General features: G+C 39.0%; 1 protein-coding gene across 7 annotated transcripts in view; it reads left to right on the top strand.

The window, feature by feature from the left end:
* MAP4K3 (mitogen-activated protein kinase kinase kinase kinase 3) overlaps nucleotides 1–21,609 on the top strand; it is an 83,408-nt gene extending 61,799 nt beyond the window's left edge. For 6 of the 7 annotated variants that reach the window (XM_051613219.1, XM_051613218.1, XM_051613217.1 and 3 more), the window contains 12 exons: nucleotides 648–732; nucleotides 1,822–1,901; nucleotides 4,569–4,629; nucleotides 4,716–4,833; nucleotides 7,869–7,927; nucleotides 8,853–8,956; nucleotides 9,734–9,905; nucleotides 12,469–12,537; nucleotides 12,656–12,748; nucleotides 14,971–15,041; nucleotides 17,274–17,329; nucleotides 20,212–21,609. In XM_051613219.1, the coding sequence (XP_051469179.1) occupies nucleotides 648–732; nucleotides 1,822–1,901; nucleotides 4,569–4,629; nucleotides 4,716–4,833; nucleotides 7,869–7,927; nucleotides 8,853–8,956; nucleotides 9,734–9,905; nucleotides 12,469–12,537; nucleotides 12,656–12,748; nucleotides 14,971–15,041; nucleotides 17,274–17,329; nucleotides 20,212–20,299 (1,056 nt within the window). In that variant the 3' untranslated portion in view covers nucleotides 20,300–21,609. The remainder of the gene's footprint in view (nucleotides 1–647; nucleotides 733–1,821; nucleotides 1,902–4,568; nucleotides 4,630–4,715; nucleotides 4,834–7,868; nucleotides 7,928–8,852; nucleotides 8,957–9,733; nucleotides 9,906–12,468; nucleotides 12,538–12,655; nucleotides 12,749–14,970; nucleotides 15,042–17,273; nucleotides 17,330–20,211) is intronic. The other variant, XM_051613216.1, reaches the window with a different exon arrangement.
* The last annotated feature ends 145 nt before the right edge of the window (nucleotides 21,610–21,754 follow it).

Below are 21,754 nucleotides of genomic sequence, written 5' to 3'. Positions count from 1 at the left end.
AGAAGAAGCACTGCCTGGCTTTTGCTTTTCTGTTATCTGGAAGCAAATGTACTAAGTATTCTTATAAACTGCTACAAATGCTTGCAACTGACTAGAGAGAAGATAAAGAAATTTATCTATGCAAGAAGACACTTACTTAATAGGCAAACTGAGTTTATTAGGGTTATGCTGAACAAGAGGTGGGATCTTCTACCAGACATTTCCCTTTGGGAAGCAATCAATGTTGAAAAGAAGGCAATTCAAAACAACTGATAGAAACTATGAGACTAAGTTTTTGATTGTTTCATGACCTAGAGTTTTATTTTAGATGTGTGAAATGTGGTAAGAATAAAGTTCTTCTGTAGAGACTTTCTAAAGTCACAAAATTCAGGAACCTTTTTCATAATTGTCACCTTTGTAGTAAGGATGTGCTTAAACTGCTTTCAGAGCTGGTTCTGAAATGCTAATTCTGGTATGTTTGTTCAGAAAGAAAAAATGCACAAAGGAAAAAACACTTGAAAAAGGAAAAATCACTTGGAAAAAAAAATCACTTGTGTCAACTTGTCATCTCTTAACCTTTTGTTACTAAAATAATAAAAATAATCCTATTGGAAATGTCACATTTTATATTTTCGTATGTATGTTTTTAATTGTTTTTACTTCTACAGATGGGTGCTTGCTTTTCAAAGGTTTTCAATGGCTGTCCTTTAAAAATTCATTGTGCAACATCATGGATTAATCCAGATACAAGAGGTAGTATATTACATGTATTTTACCCATTTTGTCCTCTCCTCTGATTTCCAGGTGTTTAGATGAGCAAGACTATTCCTTTAAAACAGACATCTTGTAAAAAAGTTCTTCTTTAATCATGCCACTGCCTACTGAAGCTCAATGTTGTTTTTTTTAAATTTTGTTAAGATATATGGCATGCAGTTTTGAGCTCTGATTAAAAAGAATAAATTATATATAAATACTTTTTTTGTTGTTTTGATTCAAGACTCCTCTCAACATTTTAGTCCAAGAGATGCCAGTCCTAATTTATTTTTAAAAATTCTGACTTTTACCCTAGTAGAGATTGATTTCTGTATGATTCACTTGATCTTTTATAGTATTTTCCTTTTCCTAGGTCTTTCTGGTCCTTCAGGTCTCTGCAACTCTCTTTATTTTTGCATACCTTTTAGTGCTTTATTAAACAGCCTGATAAAAGGAATAATTGGTATCATTGTACTTGCATTGCCTATGATTTCACCTTTTGATTATAAGCTGCATAGACATGCTACTGAGCCAGTAAGCAAGAAAATACCTAGGTTTTTCTAGAAACCAAAAATAATCAATCTTTTGCCATTGACATCTTCTCAATATGTCTGTCTTGTTCACATGACTAAATGCAATCCAGGGTATTAATCACGTTCAAGAAGTGAGGCACCCTCAAAGTACTGAGAAAGCATTTCAGTCAATACTGCTTTTAAAGTACTCCAAAAAAAGGCTGTGAATATGTCACAGGTTCTATGGATAGGTCTGAGCAGGATAATCTGTATATGAGGAAAATATTTATGTGTATTCTTGCTTATGGTTGTATCACTGCTGGGTTTTATTCCAACAGTTAATCACAAAAAAAACCCCAAAAACCTGATCTTTTCTAATGTTTTGAAACAACCCCATCCACAAATTTAAGCTTAACTAGCAAGATTAATTTCCCATGCTTTCAAACACCATGACTATTACAGGTTGGTTTGTTCCTTTGTGTGTAATTTTTTAAAGGATTTTTTGGTGAGGAGCTGCATATTCTTGTAATGCTTTCCTTAAATCAGGCTTTCCAGATTTTTTTGTTTGTGTTTGCAGATCAATACTTGATATTTGGTGCAGAAGAAGGTATCTACACACTGAACCTCAATGAACTCCATGAAACATCCATGGAGCAGGTATATTTCTGTTCTGGTATTTTTGGGAAAAAAATAATCTTTATTACTTTTTTTAGCCACTCAAGTTAATGTTGTAGAATCCTTGTAAAAATGGTCTTTACTACAGTTACATAGGCACTACCTATGCTGAGAATTACCTTAAATGTTCACAATTGAGGATGCCTTTCTGTCATGTTTAAGTTTTTTGTAGGCTGAACCATGTTTAAGTAAGAGATCTGCATATATCAGTGTGTTAAATGTCATAGTGCGTTGTCCTGCAGTTAAATGATTTGTTAAATAGCATGGAATTTTCCTGATGGAAAGTTTCTGAATTCTTTAGTGTTTTGTTACAAGGTAGAATATTTGCAGCCAACATTGTGTTTCAGCTACGGGGAAGCAAGACGATCCTTTATGTACTAGATTCCATTCTTCTGGTCTTAAAAGCAACTTTGCTGATGATACTCAGTTTAGTTAATCCACATAAAACTCTGTCTTTGCAGAATCTTACAAATAGTATTTTTTTAGGGGACAACGGGGAGGGAGAAACACCAATTGCAGGCTTTTCTGTATGGTGTCTTCTCTTTTGTTAATCTCTGAGAGACTTGTTTTCTTTCCTGCCTTCTCCCTAACTTAGGGAGCTATGCATCTGCTGTCAAGATGGAGGAATTTGCAAGGACAGCCTTCACACTGTAAGCTGGAGGCACTGATGTTTGTTCATCTTCCAGGGTCCAGACATTGTAGACATGTCTGCTGTGTTCAAAAGAAGAAGGCTTACCTATCTTACACTGAGCTCCATGTAACCCATAACCATGCTGGTGCTTGAGTTAGCTAGTTTATACTTTGTTCAGGTACCTCTCTGCTTCTATATTGCAGTTGTAAAACCTACCCTCAGAAGTATCACTAATATAATAATTCTTGTAGGCCAGGCAGACCAAGGAAGGTTTTGTTTGTTTGTTGCTTTTGGTTCATGGTTGGTTTTATTGTGTGGGGTTTTTTTTAAATTGGCAAAGAGAATAAGTATAATGAAGCCCATGCTCTTTCATATCCATGTTGTATTCTCTAAGCACCACGTTCTGTGGTGCATTGCATAGTGAGCTTGCATGGAAATATTTTAATAAGTACTTAAAGACAAGAAGAGATGCTTATAAAAAGAGCCAGTCATGTATGGAACAGGTCCATCAACCTTCAAATCTGAAGTATGGCTGGCTTTCTGTGATCCTCAGACCCAAACCTACTAAGTCACAATATGTTTATGCAGCTACAGAAGAGCAATCAGACCTGCACATTAAATTTGGATACAGCCAGGCTGGTAGATTATTACCATAGGTTTTTCTTACAGTGTGTTTAGGTTATGAGAAGACTTCAGGAACATAAGAACAGAAGAAGTCTGTGCTAACCATTTATTACATTATTACTTATGATAAAAGGCAATAGGGCTTTAATGGTATTTTCAAGTAATGTGTTTCACTTCTTTGTTTACACTCTAGGTCTGATAGAATTCAGTATAAAGTCAAAAGTAGCATCCTTGGTTATTTTTCACTATGCTGCACTTCACTAATGGACAAAGCAGGAATAACTTCTGTTTTCAGGAGTTAGGACAGCTTCAAGATCAGTCTCTTGCTCTTTGGCAGAAAAATCTCTCCATTAATATACAAAGCTTTCTAACAAACCAGCAGTGAGTGGTGTGGTTTTTGTTGTTTTGGGGAGAGGGGCTGATTGTTTTGTTTTATTTGGTTTTTTATATAGCAAAATAAATGTTCTCCTGAGTGGTCTGTCTAGGCCCCACAGGTCTATTATCTAAAGTGGCAGTAGGAAATGTCCCTGAGCTTGGCCACTGTCTTCTGTCCATTCTCCTCAGACTCCACTACAGTCACTGAACTGAGGATGTTGGAGGATCCCTGCCTATTTGCTTATTTTATCAATTCATGGACCTGTATCAACAGTGTAATCAGACATGTTGCACTTCCTTAACCTCTTGCTTCAACAAGCTCCAGAAGTTACCATTTCTTTTCTTTTTTTAAAGGATGTCTTGTTGGTTTCAGCCCCATCTTTTTAGTAATCGTGGGATTTGACAAAAAACAACTCTGCCATGACCATTTGCTGCGTTCCTTGAAATGTGTATCACAGAATCATAGAATGGTTTGAGTTGGAAGGGATCTTAAAGATCATCTAGTTCTAATCCCCTCCTTGGATAGTGAAACCTCCCACTGGATGCAGAGACCCTTCAAGTGCCAGTTTTAATTGTTTTGAGAGATTTGGACTATCACAGGTTTTAAAATGGCTATGATTTTTTTACCATCCTTGGTCGAGGTTTATGTTGTTATCTTTTCTCCTTTAAAGGAGAAAGGTTGCTGGTTTTTTAAATTTTTGAAAAAGGATGGATTGTTCTTTATAATGATGTCCTGTGGGCTAATTATAGTATACTTGAAGACATGAATATAAAATGTGCTAATTGTCTAAATGTTATTGTGTATGTTAAATATAGTGTGTGTGTCTAAGTTTTTACTCTGAATTAACTCTGGAATCTGGATAAATACTACTTAGCTTAAGCTAATTTCTGCTAAAAAAAAAAAGTCAGTATTAGTTTTGTCATTTTTGCACATATTGATCAACTAAATGTGCTCATGTTTTGCATATATAAAATTGAATGCATTTCTTTCTTTGTTTTGTTTTTCTTCCCTTTATCAGCTTTTTCCTCGAAGGTGTACATGGTTGTATGTCATGAACAATTGCTTGTTATCAATATCTGGTAAGTTACTGTGCTGTCTTCGAGTAGTAGTGCTGGTAAACATTTGGTTTCGTATTTGAAGTGTGGTTTTGTTTTCTAATTTCCAGGTAAAGCTTCTCAGCTTTATTCTCATAATCTACCAGGACTCTTTGATTATGCAAGGCAAATGCAAAAGTTACCAGTTGCAATTCCAGCACATAAACTCCCTGACCGAATACTTCCCAGGTAAATACACGTCATCAGATAGAGCAGAATATCTTCATTCTGGGAGCTGAGAATATGCTTGTGAAACTCTGGGTATACCAAATAATGTGGAGCTCTGTTCACAGACTGCCATGAATAGCTCATGTGGGCATCACTGAAAGGGTAAACCCTTACATTTACACAACTCAGGATGTGAATATACACTTATTAGAGAAGTGGGTTTTGGTACATCTTACCTTCTTGCAATGAAGCCCTCAACAGATGAAAGATGTGGACCTGTTGGAGAGTGTCCAGAGAAGGGCCATGAAGATGATCAAAGGGCTGGAACATCTCTGCTGTGAAGACAGGCTGAGGGAGTTGGGGCCTGGAGAAGAGAAGGCTCCGGGGAGACCTTTTAGCGACCTTCCAGTACTTGAAAGGGGCCTACAGGAAATCTGGGGAGGGGCTTTTCATTAGAGAGAGCTATGATAGGACAAGCGGTAATGGTTTTAACTAAGAGAGGGTAGATTTGGGTTAGACATCAGGAAGAAATTCTTAACCATGAGGGTAGTAAGGTGCTGGAGTAGTTTGCCCAGGGAAGTTGTGGAAGCCCCCTCCCAGGCAGTGTTCCAGGCCAGGCTGGATGAGGCTTTGTACAGCCTGGTCTAGTGAGAGGTGTCCCTGCTCATAGCAGGGAGGTTGGAACCTGATGATCTTTAAGGTCCCTTCCAACCTTAACCATTCTATGATTCTGTGATATGAAGCCTCTTGTTTCTGGGCATAGTGCTTTTTATCTTTATAGTCTGTTATGGTACATCCTGGTTGTACTTGATGCTGAATAAAATGTAAAGCCAGTACTCTACCTGTGATATTTCAGGCAAGTAGAAATGTTGATCTTACATTAGTTCTATTAGTTCCATTCTGGGGGGGGGGGGGGCGGGAGAAGTGAGGATGTGTAAACTCTTACTGCAGAGGGAAATGGGCTCATGGGTTGTTTTGAAAGCTGGGAAGAGTAGAAATGGAGTACAGATTGACTAGTAATTTTTCTCAGGCTGACGTAGAAGGTACTTTGTCCCCAGATGCACATTGTGCATTCAGTCCCTCCAACTTTATTTTCTAAAAATGCATACAAAATCTCAGAGACTGGGTGCAGTGCTGGCTGTCAAACAAGTCTTAGGAACCCATTCAAATCCAAGAGGAGGAGGCAGTAACACCTAATTTGCAGATAAAGCTTTGATTCTTAAAGTACACGGTGAATCACTGGTTCTTCTAACGTAATTAGCTTTCTGTTAGGAAATTGTATTATAGAAGACCCAATGCTCTGCTGTCTTTATTAACATTTAATTCTTAGATTTGGGAAAGGCTTCGTTCAGTCATCTGCAAACATAATGGTGCAACACTTGTCTGAAAACTGTGTTCTTCCTAGAGCCTAAATTCTAACTACCTAAGAAGTAATTTGTGCTTTGAATTCTCTTCTGAATGCCTGCACCACAGTTCTGCTCCTCCCTCTTTCAAACTAACTTTGGCTGGATGACTCTGGCTTGAGGACAGCATCAGCAGTGGACTAATAACTGTAATTATCATAAGAGTCAAAACCTTCAAACTATATTCAGTGTGGAATGACACCTCACCTAAGTTGCAGAAGGACAAGAAAATTTCTTGTCCATTCACATCACTTCCCAGGAAACAGGCAGCACAGCCTGAATGTGCACGTGTCAAGCCAGTCATTCAACGGCAGGAGAGATTTGTTTAGATAATCCATTTGGCTGTTTTAGCCCTCACTCTAAGATATGAGGGTAGCAATATTTAGCCAAGCAAAAGTGCATTTGGAGTATGTAGAAGGGTGTAATTTTTTTTCATACTAGACCAGAGTGTATTCAGCACGTTCCTGGATACCTCAATGATGAGTGCTAAATGAAAAACTTAAGATATGTTGAAAGCAAAGGTTTTGTAGAGAAAATGCAAAGCAAAATGGAATTCAAAGTAATTTGCAAGGCTTATATATTCATGTGCAAAATGTTCTAAGCTCAATTTGTGATTCTTGGTAGGGAAACATTCAGTAGTAGAAAATATGCCTGTGATAAGTCTCCTGTCCATCTTCTCTCCTTTGCATGTCCTTAAGCAGTTCCTTTCAAACCTTCCATGACTACTTCCAAACAAAATTTGTGGCCACTACTCAGTTTTCGTGCTACTCAGTCCTGCTGCTCAGTCACTTCTGAACACCCTTTGAAACACTGTGCAAATATTTTCCCAATTCATAGCTTTGGCTGCAGCATCCATGCATCACTCCACTTAACTCCCATCTTTTCTACAGCAACAAATTAGTTATTTTTACTGTAAGGCTACTGTGGCCAGCCTCCATACTGTCTGTTGTCTTCTAGTCTGTTTAGAAGCATCTTTCCTGGCTTACCTGATAAATTTTCAAGTAATTGTTTCATTTCTCAAGGACTGTCCCCTGCACATGAGAAAAGATCTTGCAAAGCTGCCTCCTTCAGATTTTCTTGAAAGGCATGCTGTGCTGTCTGTGAAAAGTTTTTCAAAACTTAAGTTGTTAGTTTGCAAGGACTGTAGCCTAACAAGCTATGCAGTATGCCCTCATTTTCCACACTCCTTTGGTTCACATGTCTTGCCTTAGAACTACAGTGTCCTTGGGACAAGAGTGGACTTCATGTTGTCTGTGTAGTATCCAGCACAAGATGCAGTAAGTCACAGCGTTACAAATAAACATCATCCTGGGGAGTACCTGGGATTATCCAGGCATTGTATAAATAAATACAAGTAGTTACATAGCAAGGCATAGTGGTAAATGATTCTTAAAGGTACTGAGGTACCTATTTCTCTCCATTCCTGACTTCTAACTGCGTTCATAATGCTGCATAACTGAGCAGCATCTCAGTGCTAGCAGAGGGATCACCGTGTGTGTTCTAAGCATATCAAATAAATATATTGTTTTGTTTTTCAGGGGTGATGGGGGTGTGTGTGTGTGTGTGATATATAATTTTCCGACCAACAACTCTAAAAAGCAAATTAGTTAAATTGTTTTAGTTGATCAATAATTCTGTATTTATATCTTGTAGGAAGTTTGCAGTGTCTACAAAAATTCCTGACACTAAATGGTGTCAGAAGTGTTGTGTTGGTAAGTAAAGATCTGCAGAATAAATGCCAATAATCAATTACAAATGGTGGCAGTATTAAGATTACTGAGTCATGTTTAGGAGGTAAAGGGAGGACAGACTTTTGTCATTATTATGAAACTGTGCATTTACAGACAGTGAACTTTTTCAGGTTAGTCCTTGCCTTTAAGCAGTGAAATCTTTTCCATATTGCTCTGTACATATAAGGACTATTTTCAGAAAATGCAGAGAAGCAGAATGCATGTAAAATATAAACCAGCCCTTAGGGAGGACCTAATCTCTGTGGGTGGAGTGACTTAAATAAACTACTATCAGCCTTAAGTAGTCTAATTTACTAGTACAAGTTCCATTTACCAATATTGGATGATAAAAAGCAAGGACTATTTTCAGTTATTTGAGCCTTCACTCAAGTGACAGTGACTGTTTAGTGCCCGATGGATAAATGTGTGTCATAGAAAAAGCCATTCTTTAACCAGTGTCTCATGATGATTTGGAAATAGCTTAGGCAAACCAACATGGTGGAGGAAGTTACTTAAAATGTGTATGCAACCAACTATTTTTTTGAGGCTATCTAAAATATCAAAACACACCTACCAGTCTAATAAAAACAAACAAACAACAATAAACTTTATTTTGAGTTGGAGAGGTGAAACATATCACAGAACTTGTGAGAGTCATGTGTATTACAGCTTATTTGGCACTAGCTCCTAGCTGTTCTTGTCCAGTGGAAGAGCAGCCCCTGCTCCAACATCCTTACTCTCACCATTTTCATAGCTTGGATATTGACTTTTCAGCAACTTACTTATATAAAAGATTAGAGTGGTGGTGGATACACCTAAGGTTTATTGACTGTTCCTTAGTTGGAAATTGTTTATAGTTTGTATTTGCTTAGTACACTAATGTACTTTACCTCTCCTTTTTTGGCAGTGAGGAATCCCTACACTGGCCACAAGTACCTTTGTGGAGCACTACAGTCTAGCATTGTTTTGTTAGAATGGGTTGAGCCAATGCAAAAATTCATGTTAATCAAGGTAATATATTACGATAAGTGAAATACTCTTGTGTTCAGTTCTATTTATCTTGCATGACTTGTTAAGATTAAGCCATTTCTTGAGTTATTAAGACTTTACTCTTGTTTTCTGTTAAATTATGTTGAAAATAGCTATTTAAATGTGTAATAAGTACTAACTGGCTCAAAATATTTTTAGGAATGTTCTTGGTTTTGGGGTGCACTTCAGTTACAGAGCAAAAGCCCTTCTCTTCCTGAGCATTGCCTTTTAGTTGCACAGTAGAAAAACTCTGTCTGACAGGTTGATGACATGGGTTAACAGCAGGCTTGTTCCCATACCAGAGAGAAGGTGGCCACTTATTCTATAATTTGTGACACTGGAGGTGCCCAGAAATGCTTGTTATCTCCCCATGGGGCACCATCTGAAGAGATGGCACTAAGGTGGACTCATACTTGTAGAGGGACAGCTGCTATAACTTCATTAGCCTGGAAAACAATGCTTAGAGACTCCATAGCCAGGGAGAGCAATAACAGGTAGAGCAGTCTTGTAATCTGTGGGCAGCTGCACAGGACCCATATGATGAAAGACACATTATCCTATTTTAACTGAATCTGCATGAAGACTCTCTTAAGCTTCTTAACTCAGGCTTCTTGTATCTATCAATTACTGTTATCTGAAGAAGTAAACTGAATGTTACAAAATATATGTAATCACATTTACCATACAGCTTAAATAGCTAATAGCAACTTAGACTGAATTTGTTTCCATTCTAATATCTATTTTTCTTTCTTAATCTAGCACATAGATTTTCCTGTACCTTGTCCACTGAGATTGTTTGAAATGCTGGTAGTCCCTGAGCAGGAATTCCCCTTAGTTTGTGTTGGTGTCAGTAGAGGAAGAGACTTCAACCAGGTGGTGAAGTTTGAGACTGTCAACCCAAATTCTACCTCTTCATGGTTTACAGAAACAGGTTTGTGTGCTGTTGTAATTGCATTCAGAAATGTTCCTTGCTTTTTCGTTGTGGCTGAAGCACTAGAAGGGTAGTTTCCTCTGAGGGCACTAATGGTTAAAGTATTAAGGCTAAGTGATCATTTTAAGTTCTCTGTTTAAAGGGGTCTCAGCTTGTACATGCCCTTTTTTGATGTTTCTACTTCTTGAACTGATTTGATTTCTTGAGATTTTGGGTTCAGCAGGGGATGGAGTTGTGTTTTCTTGCATTTCCATAAATCAGGCTTTACTTGAATATTCCTGACTGCACTGTTCTGTGCTCTACCCTGGCAGCATGACTTCTGTTGTTGAATAGACTTTAATAGACTTGCGTTCTGAGCAGTTTCTTGCAACATCACTGTAGGTATGGTTTGGCTGTCCTGCAGTAAGCGAGTGTGGTTAGAAATGGTGTTATCAATCTACTGCTGAGAGAGAGCACATTTCTGTTCTTCTCGAGTTTATGGAAAGTGAAAGGGATTAGGACCACTGTTAGCAGGAAACCATGTAACTGTCACTGCTCTGGGCCCTATGAGTGAGGAGGCCACCATCCGAGCAACAGTAGAAATTCTCTTTAAGAAGGAATTGTGCCAAGAATTACTTTTCCAGAGTGGCGGGGCTCCCCCTTAAACCTAGATAGCAGTGGTGAGCTGACTCCCATCATAGTTTGCAGGTTTACAAGCAATAAATAGCTTTGTTATTACCAGGAATAGAGCCCTTGTTCATCCACAGCAAATATATACAGTATACATAGCCCTGTGCTGGCATATATGTGTGTCCAGCTCATTATGTACCATGGAATCCACTAAGAAGAACAGTTTCCACTAGGAAGGTGCCTACTGACTTTCCTGCTGCTGAGAAATGTCAGATTTTGACATAGTTTAAAGCATAGTTACGAAAAAAAAAACGATTAGTGGATGGCCAATTAAGCATTTTATGCATTTTGTTTTCAAACTCATACATCTATTTAAGTAACTGTGACTTCAGTAGGGTCCATTAAAATAGCATGCTAAGGAGAAATTCTTCGACCCATAGTGTCCTGTTGTCATTCTCTTCTCTGTATTGTCTGCATCAGTGTGTAAATGCAAGAAGAGTAATCCCTTCTTGGTTCCTGTCTTTTTATGTGGAAAATGTAACATTGCATTGTACCTTCCAAAAATACTTCTTCAGCTTCCTTGGATCATTTGTATGTTTTCATGTTGTGTGTATGTTTTTATTTTCTCCTGATAATGTTTGACTCTAATTTAAACCCTCATGTTGTATTGGTTAATTCCTCTCCCCTGCTGGCAGGAGAGCAATAACACAGTGAAACAGATTTCTCAGTATATTTTTTAATGGGGAAAGCGTGTACCATATGGTCACATAGCTTCCATCAAATACTAGTTTTCATGGTTTTACTCTTTTTTGTAAATGTCTGATGAAGACCTTTAAAAGAAAAATCACCTGGTGGAGACTTACTGCAGGGGGTTCTCCTGTTGCCATCCTTCTGTTAACTTCAGCCAGTGCAGTGCATGCTTCTGCTTGGCGTGAGGTGGTTGCACAGATGTTTGTCCTCCAGTCCTTCCATTGCATGCTTTCACCATGGCTCTGTCCACCTTTGGTTAAGATCATGCATTAGAAATTCTTTCAGATCACACATGTATACCTTCCAAGACAGCAAAAAAGAGATGGAGGCACCATCTCAAGGAGCACAATTCTGCTGTTATCCTTGAGGAGTTTTTTGCTTCTCAACAGGACCATGGATTTTATTATTTAACTGAAAGCTGCTTTTGTATTTTAGGTAACATGCTCCAAATTCTCATTTCTAATAGATTTAATGAGTTTCCCTTTTCTGTATGAAAGTATGCCTGCAGAATTCCTCGCAGTATTGCTGACTTAGTAAGAGCTATTTTTTTTGTCATTTTAATGTTAACAAACAAATGAACCAAAACTACACTTCTCTTTGAGTTGATGTGTCCACTAATCACTTGTGGGTCAGATCCTCCTGTTTGCTGTGATGGAGACTGCTGCAGCTGTAACCTGGAAAAAGAGTTATCCTTCTTTTAGGAGTTTAGAGAAGGAAATAATCCCCTATTTTTGGAAGATCTGGCGATGGAAAGTCTGAAAACAGCAGCAAGAATTAAGTACTAATATTGAAGTCCCTAGCAAGATTTAGAAATAAAGGCAGAAGAAAAATGGAATGAAACAGTGTTCAGGTTTACTGTGGGCAACCTTATGTATCTGCCTTTTTTTGCATCAGCAAAAAACAGTGTCAGACACCAACATAAAATAGAAGGAGAACAATATACACAAGTTTACTTTTGTGACATGGCTCAGAAAAGGCTGGATTAAGTCCATACTTTATTACTACAGCTTCAGTTTTCCTGTCACAGTCAACATGTTGGATAAGTGGCCATGCCTCTCTAAGGGAAGAGAAATGTCACTGGTAAGATGGTTATTTTAAGTAGATAAGAGCACACCTAACCCATTAAATGGTCTCAATCTCTAGAACTTCCATTTCAAATTTCATGGTAATTTGTTATGGACTAACACTGTTTGTTTTCTTATAGACACTACAGAGACAAGTGTGGTACATGTAACACAGCTGGAGAGAGATACTATTTTGGTGTGTCTGGATTGTAAGTTTTAGTATCAACTAAATAGATATGTATGCATATACATGCATAGTGTCTTTCTTCAAATTAGGTCTTATACTGAAGATTAATTCTTAGTTGACATATCCTATTTATTGTTTAGGCTGCATAAAAATAGTGAATCTGCAAGGGAGGTTAAAATCCAGCCGCAAACTGTCATCGGAGCTCACGTTTGATTTTCAAATTGAATCAATAGGTAAGTTGGATTTCATTATTAATATTGAACATCTGGATAGACTAGAGAGCCAGGTAGTTACCAACCATATGAAATTCAACAAGAACAAGTAGCAGATTTTGCACCTGGGACAAGGTAATCCTGTTTATAAATACAAACTGGGGGATGAGAGGCTGGAAGGCAGTCCTGTAGAAAGAGATCTGGGGATTTGGGTTGATGGCAAGCTGAATATGAGTCAGCAGTGTGCCGTGGCAGTCCTGGGATGCATCAAGCACAGCGCAATTCACCAGTCAGGGAGATGATTGTCCCACTCCATACTGCACTGTGGTCCCTCCTAAAGTACTGTGTGCAGTTTTGGGCACCTCAGTACAAGGGCATCCAACTACTGGAGGGTCTCCAGAGGAGATGATCACCAAGACAGTGAAAGATCTCCAGGGCAAAACTTAAGGGGAGCAGCTGAGGTCACTTGGCTTGTTCAGCTAGGAGAAGAGAAGGCTGAGGGGTGACCTCATCACAGCCTACAACTTCCTCAAGGGGGGCAGTGGAAGGGGAGGTGCTGATCTCCTCTTTCTGGTGACCAGTGATAGGACACGAGCTGTGTCAGGGGAAGTTCAGACTCCACATTAGGAAAAGGTTCTTTACTTAAAAGGTACTCAGTCACTAGGACAGGGTCCCAACAGAAGTGGTCACAGCACCAAGCCTGTTGGAGTTCAAGGAGTGTCTGGACAATGCACTTAATTCGATTCTTTAGTTTTAGGCAGTCCTGTGAGGAGCAGGACATGATAATCCTCATGGGTCTTTCCAACTCAAGATATCCTATGATTAACTCGCTTACTGTCACAGTACAGGATTAGAGATCTTAATTACCAAGTCTTTGGCATTTGAAACACTATCTCATGTATTTTACTTCGTGGGAGAAGGCTCAGTAAGAGGTTCAGCACACTGTGTAGCCTGCTTTATTAGGAAGAATTGGAATGAAGTCATAACCTTGGAGTCTTCCCTGATTAGGCAAAATGTCTTTGGAATATGATGGAGACCTTCAGCCACTGAAGGAATACATTAACACAACCTACATAAACTCTATGAATCACTCATGGCTAACTCATTCTGCATGTGTGTTCACAAAATCCACTTTCATAAAGCAGCTCAAACATTAAATTATATGATGTGTCACACTTTATGTAAATTTTGTTTTCTTCTGAATGAACTAGATTTGTGAAACAAGGACAAAATACCTTTCTTTTGACAATTTCCCAGTGATTATGTACCTGGATTGCATCATGTGCTTCTGAAAGGATAAGGAAGGATTTGTACACAATTGGAGGGCAGCACCAGAAGAACAGGAACAGTGGGAACAAACAAGAATAAGGAGCTGGAGGGAATTTACTTCTGGGGAGAAGCTTTAAAATTTCAGGCACTTAAAACACTGTCTCACAGAGAAGAAGACAAAGAACATTGTCATGAAAAACACTCTGGTTCCTGTTGGTTAGGAATGGGGAGAAGGAACGAGTATGTGTACTTGAAACTGCTTACTGTGGGACCTCTGCATGTGCTGTAGTCCTCTGTGCTTGTCATAATAAACAAGCTACCAGTGTCCTGTTTTGGCCTGATAGTGTCTCCAGAGAGCTCTACTCTTTTCTGCATACCTGCCCAGAGGCAGGATGCTGGGTGCAGCTGGGATGGATTCTTTCTGGGAACCTACACACTTGCCCTCTCTTTGAGGAAGGCCGTAGTCCCCTGTCCTTTCCAAGGGTTCAAAGGCAGGTGTCTGTAACTATCTGAGACAAAGGGAAGGGCTGAGAAGCAGAGGTTTCTGTAAACCTTTGCATTGCTATTGCAGAAGGACCATATTAGCCAGTAGTTATTGGGAAAGTGAAAGGCCACATTTTTCTGCTAAGATGCAATATATATTTTTTGCTAGTATTAGAATGGAGGTAGGGGCATTCCGGTTCAAAGGAAAGGATGTGTTAGGACTAGACAAGAGGAGGGTTTTAGAACTTTCCCTGGTTGGGTGGGAATATTTTTAAACCCTGTTCATTAAACAGACAAATAAATATATCAATGCAGCTGCTTTTGAGGCAGGTTCAGCAAATCCTGTGAGGCATTTTGCAGTCCGTATGGGTGAGCATGATGCAATGGAATATACATGCACAAATTTCAAAATTGCAGTCAGACACTTCTGGCTTGAAAAACGTAAGTTGACATTCTGCCTCAAGACTGATTCCAGTGTTCTTTGTTACCAGTGTGTCTACAAGACAGTGTGTTAGCATTCTGGAAACATGGCATGCAAGGAAGGAGTTTTAGATCAAATGAGGTGAGTACTTTTGCATCAAACTCTAAGCTTCTAAGATAAGCCAAGCATAGGATAAATGCATAATACTGTGATCTGAAAAAAAACCAAACAGCAACTTCCTAGGTTAATAAACCTGGAAAGCTGGAGCCTCATTCTAAGTGTGTTTCATAAGCTGCAAACTAATTAATGAAGCTATAAAGAGCCCCTGTCAAGTGTACCATACAAAGCAGAAAGGAACAAGAGACTGGGCCTTTTTTTTTTCTTGCTGCAAACTTTGTGCATCTATTTGTTGGTGGAAATGCTGTGCTTTGTAGGATTTTAATGTCTTTTAATTTGTTTATTAAAGAATGACTGCTGTTTTCACCAGTTGTTTCGCCAGTGTTGCATTGGCTGAGAAATTGAGCTCATTATGACTAATGGTATTTTAAGGTACACATACAATCACATCATGCCCAGCTTAGATACTCCACCGTGTTATACAATTTGTACATTTATTTGTACAAAGCCACAGCTGACCTAATCTGTGCTGACAGTAAGCCTACTCTTTGTGGGAGGTTGGACCAAAAGTCAGACTGCTACTTATTTTTAAGCCTGCAAATGTTTCTTGTGTTATTTGTGCATGTTTGATCCCTAGTCCTTCTCCCAAGAACTCACACTGGTGAGCTGCAGCACCCTGCTGTTAGCACAGACCGTGAGGAGGAGATGATGCCACTAGGCACTTCTCCAATTCCAGACTCCTGCTAGCAGCATTCTGCAAGGCTCAGTGGATTACTCAGTAGCTCTGATCCAGTTGCTAGAGAATGTGCTCCAGAGTCCTCCCATCAAGTGGATGCTATATGTTTATGTAAAGCATAAGGAGCAGTCATCTTGCTTCATTTATTGTCAATCCAAAGTCAGCACGTAAGTGAAGAGCAGAAGACAAACCTGAGCTGTTGTCAGAAGGAAAGCCACCCTAACCGTTTTCTCTTTAGAACATATCTAAGCTCTCAGGCCTTTTTTAAGTTCCATATGTCTCCTTGCTGACCTACTAGCCACAGCTATTAGGAAAAAAACAACTCCATTTTATCTGTAATATGAAAAGCCTGCATTACCAGGCTTAGATCTTGACTTTTGGGGAATTTAGTACTATGTAGTATGCAGGAAGCAGTTACACAAGGCAAAAACCTGACCAATCTAAGTTTGCAGCACATTTGTCTTTGAAGACCATATTTGTTCTGATTCCTTGATCTAAGATCAGTTGGTCTAGTTGGGGATGATTTGAACTGCTTAAAAAGTTGCTTCCTTTTACAACTGTGACCTTCTGCAGTGGTTTGATTGAATGGGAAGAATTAAATGGCGAATTCTGAGACAAGATGCTCGAAATTAGGGCCAAGATTGTGCAGACTCAGCCCCACAACAAGCAGGAAGTAGTTTTTTTACTAAAGTGGGGAACTTTGTTGCTAATTAAAATGGTCTTGCAAGTTCTCTGTGCCAGCAGTGAATTCACTGAGTCAGCTAATGCTACTAGGATCTGGGAAAGAGAGAAGAATCTCTTCTTTACTCAAGTATATGCAATGTGGCTGTGTTGAAAAGGAGCTTTGTAAACCATGCTGCCTATTGACGGTGTGACTTGATATCCTTTGGAGTATGCAGTGGGGTTTCATTGGCTTTATTGATTAACATGATGTTTTCTTTGGTATTCATGTAATCATAAAGGTGTATCACAGAAGTACAATTCACCTGCACTAAACAAGGCTCTATAGCACTAGTCTGAAATGTCATAATGCCAGGTTTTCTTTTGACAATGGACATAAATGCCAGAAATTAGATTGTTTCACTGTTAAGGTTTTCAGAATATGGACTTGACGCATCTTTACTATGATGCAGAATTTCAGCAAAATGTATTTGTGTGTGATTTACCTGACCCATTTTTGATAGCTACTCTAGACTGAGACAAATTGCACCCTGCAGGTATAGATTTCAGTTGTGACTGTAAAGAGAATTGCACTGGTAGCTCAGATGCTGGGCAGTGCTGAGCCCTGCTGTTGTGTTTGCAGTTTCTTCCAGAGGTATTCACATGATGTGGCAGGAATTACAGAAAACTTTTAGATCTTATTTAAAAGTGACAGTTGGGCTAAATTTTCTAACTGATATAAATCAGCAGTAAACTGGTAACATCAATCAGTCAATTATTTTCTCTAGGTTGATTTTAAAAACAAGTAAAACCACTTGTCTACTCAACATGTAAATACTTGTCTTATTTTTATTGTCTAGATCACACAAGAAATTTCTGATAATACAAGGATATTCAGGCTTCTGGGATCTGACAGGTAGGAAAAGTAATGAACATGTCATGCTAAAACAGAAGAATAATGTGTGTCCCATTCATGTACATGGCTACCTTTTAGCCATTAAAGTTTACTTCTCTTTCTCCAAAAAAAGAAATAGAGAAAAATTTTACTCTAAAAGTGTTTTGTGGGCTTCCAGAAGTACTGAGCCATGCTAGCAAGCTTCTATTTGGCTGAAGTCACAATCTCCAGGAGTATCTTCCCTTTTCTGCTGTAATTCTTTTGTTTAACTTGGTAAAATGTTTACTTTCAGATGCTCTGCTTCTGTAGCTCATGAAGAATTTATACTTGAAATAAATGCAAAAAATACTTAAGAAACTGAAATATCTCACTTTGACCTGTAGAAAAGAAATCTTCCAGTTGTCCTCTCAACACAGCAGCTCAGGTCTTGTAAGAGATTTTGATAATTTTCAGCATAGTTGTTATTTGGCATCAGCTTTGCAGGACAGTAACACCGTGTCTGTCTGACCCGTCAGGTATCAGCTTGCCAAGTTTGAACCCTTGCTATTTTAGGAGTGTTTCTGACTTCCTCTACTTTCTTTGCCCTTCAGTCAAACTTTGTACTTCTGTGACAGCCACAAAACAGCAGCTGTTTTGTCTTCTGGGGAGTGAATGCTGATGTGACAGCTTTACCAGTAATGTATTCTCTTAAAGTGCAAAGATGGGTTTTTAATTGTCTTTTGAGAATTCCTTCTGCGACAAGCATATGCTCTTGTGGTATGGAGCTACTGCAGAGTCTAGAGGAGACCATGGAGATGATCTGATGGCTGGAACACCTCTGCTCTGGAGATAGGCTGAGAGAGTTGGGGTTGTTCAGCCTGGAGAAGGGAAGGCTCCGGGGAGATCTCATGGTAGCCTTCCAGTGCCTGAAGGGGCTACAGGAAAGCTGGGGAGGGGCTTTTGGCAAGGGCGGGGAGTAATGGGATGAGGGGGGATGGTTTCAAGCTGAAAGAGGGGAGATTTAGGTTAGACATCAGGAAGAAATTCTTCACTGTGAGGGTGGTGAGACACTGGCACAGGTTGCCCAGGGAAGTTGTGGAAGCCCCACCCCTGGAAGTGTTCCAGGCCAGGTTGGATGGGACTTTGAGCAACCTGGTCTAGTGGGAGGTGTCCCTGCCCATGACAGCGGGGTTGGAACTACATGATCTTTAAGGTCTCTTCCATCCCAAACCTTTCTATGATCCTATGAACTTAGAACTACCAAAAAAGCTTCATATCAACCAAGGACTTTCTTTGTTTCTACAAGCTCAGTCCACAGCCCTGTAATTACTTGTAACATCAGCAGCAGTCAAGTGGTGCTGTGGCTTTACTGACTAGCTACCAGTAATTTTTGCTGGCTGGGGGTTGAGGGTGCTGCCTTATGTGCAGTAATATCTGATAGGTTTGTAGTAATGGATAGGTGTAACCCTCATCTCAGACTTGAGGGTTTTTCACTCTCTCTGTTCTAGTGAGGTGTGCATGGAGCTCAGCTTTATTAACGTCATTTCTCTTGGTTGTTGAGAGACAGCACAGCTCAATTAAAAAACAAGTGTGACTTCACGATGGAGTATGACCTTGCAAATCATTGCTTCAGAAGAATAACATCGTCTTCCCCAAATACAGTTCCATCTATTTCTGGTTTGCACAGATAGTCTCCCAAGTCTGAGACAATGTTGAAAGACTTTGCACTGCAATAATCACTAATTCCAGTTTCTTCTTCAGATACCATTTTGCTTGCAGCTCTGCCATATTTTGTGCTTGAGCTGTGAAACTTTTTGCCAGTAACACGTCATTTCCTATGCAGTTCATAGCAACTGGAATTCTGAGAAGCCAAAAACCTGATAAAAGTCTGATAAGAGTTTTTGTGTTGCTTTCTTCTGGTGAGCAGGGAATGCCTCATTCCCTCTGTGGAGCACATTGAGCAGAGGGTAGGTTTTCTGAGAGATAGTTTTGAGACGAGCAACCTCTCCTTGGGTGAACACAGAATAGATGAATTTGAATTTCCCACAATCTACCTTCACCTCAGGTTGTTGTGGAAAAGGAGAATTCCATAATGAATATTCATTTTAGCAGTTCTTGACTGATTAAAAAAATCTCAAATGATTTGTGAAACATAATTGTGACTGCTGATTTCTGTCTTTTGAAGAGAAAGGTCTGATCGAGGAGACATCCCTTGTGGTCTTTACAGTCATAGTGTAGGTCCAGCTAACTCAATCTCCTGTCTCCAATGCTGGCCAAAAGTGGGTGGCAAGAAAAGAGTAAGAGAGGAGATTTTGCACATAGCAGTCCTTTTCCTTGACTCTCTCTGCCTTCAAGTCTCTGTCTCTGGGACTGTCAGAGCTAAAGGAAGTTTCTGTATATTAAGTTACATGTGCTCAGGGAAGAACTAGAAAATGGTCACAGAAGACACAGCTTTGGTCTTCTGTCATGTCTGGTGGCAAAGGGCAGACTAACAACTTCCAGAACTGGAGCTTGGTTAATGGGTTAGCTTTGCAAAGCTCTGGGGAGCTACAAGCCCAGGCAGTAGAGGATTGACAGACCCTCTCCAAAAGCCCCTACTGAAAGGATGAGAGGCAACAGGAATACATTTCAGCAAGGGAAGTTACAGCTGGATAGAAGAGGGGAAAACATCGTGGTGAGGGTGACTGAACACTGCAGTAGGAGCCCAGAGAGGCTGTGGGGAGATCCTTGGAGACCTTGCTTGGACAAGATTCCAGGCTAGCTTTGAGGCTGAGCTTCGCTTGGCTTTTGAACTAGGGGCGTCCAAGGAAACAGAAATAACCACTGGTCAGGTGAATCCCAGGAAAAAAGATTTACAGTTAAATTCAGGGATATTTTTAATTGAAGTCTAACTTGACATTGTGGCTGTTTTATTTTCCTTTTAGGGTTGTAGTGCTGGAGAGTAGGCCGACAGATAACCCAACAGCCAACAGCAATTTATATATCCTAGCAGGGCATGAGAACAGTTACTGAGAACTGGTGGCAGGAAGCTCACCATGAGAAGAGAACACTCCTGCTGCTGCAGCATTCCTGGCTGGCTAAAATTGCACAAAAGCTGCAGTAACCCAACTTCAGTTACTCTGTATTTTATTGTGGCATGAGATGAAGATGAGAATTGTTTGTGGTATGGACACATAAGCATTATGAAACCACAGATGTGCTTAATTTACTGTTATGTAATCTTTGTACATATGCAGTATTTTTCAGTGAAACTTCTTGCTGAAGACCTACACTGACTTTATCTGTAGATAGTGGTCCTCCTGTTAAGTACAAGTATCTTCTTACCTGTACAGATGTAAAAGGCACTGAGGATGCAACTGAAATTGGGGTACTATTTTAAGGACTTCTCGTGTTTATTATAAAGTGGGATGCTAGCAACAAATATAGTACATTTAACAACACTGTTGTATTTTATTATATGTAATTTACTAATACAAATACTTCTTAAGTTTTAGAAATTGTAATCAAGGCTGTAATCAGATTACAATCTTGTTTTCATTTTGATGCAACACACTGGTGTTCATGTTTGCACAACATATTGAGATGTGATGTATTCAGTCACAAAGGTAAGCTGTGACTTTGTGGATATGACTTGGGCTTCAAAGTTCCTTATTTTAGTTTACATGGGTAGTTTTTCTTTGTGAAACAAACCAGTTAGACACCTGTATTTTTATATTTAATTAAAACTCTCCATATGATTACTACTTGGAAAACAATACTTTCTGGATGGGTGTCAGTTCCAGAATAGTGGTACCTGGCTGTAACACTACAATAGGTGTTTGTATTAATAGTGTATACAATTATAAAAATGAGTATTACTGTTTGTCTTACTAAATAGTTTCACATCACAGTGAAAAGGAGCAACATTCTACATTGTGGAAATGGCTCAAAGATGTTGCCATTTTGACTTTTTTTGGCCTTATAACAATTTTCACACTTCTTTTGATTTAGTATGTTAACACATGGCCAAAATAATTTAGTTACTACCTCATTCATACAATACAATGGTTACTACGCATCACAGGAACTTAGTTTGATCAGAAGTATTTTTGATTGCTGTTTTCCAATGGAGTATGTAAATGCCAAGTTTTAGCAAACTGCACACATTTGACTCCTTTTTTGTATATGTTCTTTATATTTTATTGTGATAATATACACTAAAACCAAACTAAATTTAAAGTGATTTATGGCCTGCATTATTGTTGTGATTGGTAATGCTTTGAAATATGTTCCCCTAATGTATATAATGTAAAATAAACTTTTTTTAACATGTTGTTGTACAATTAGTTTACCACCTGTACTAATTTTCCACATTAGACTAAAATGGAACATACTGAATTTTGAATTCTGCTATTAAATGTTTGTGCCAAACACAGAAGCTGGGCATTTCTGAATGTATGAATGATCAGACTGCTGGAGCTCAGTTAA

The sequence above is a fragment of the Apus apus genome, chromosome 3 (genome assembly GCF_020740795.1).
Source record: "Apus apus isolate bApuApu2 chromosome 3, bApuApu2.pri.cur, whole genome shotgun sequence".
Taxonomy (NCBI): Eukaryota; Metazoa; Chordata; class Aves; order Apodiformes; family Apodidae; genus Apus; species Apus apus.
The sequence above is the reverse complement of the archived record's forward strand: the minus strand, read 5'-3'. Positions and strand labels throughout refer to the sequence as shown.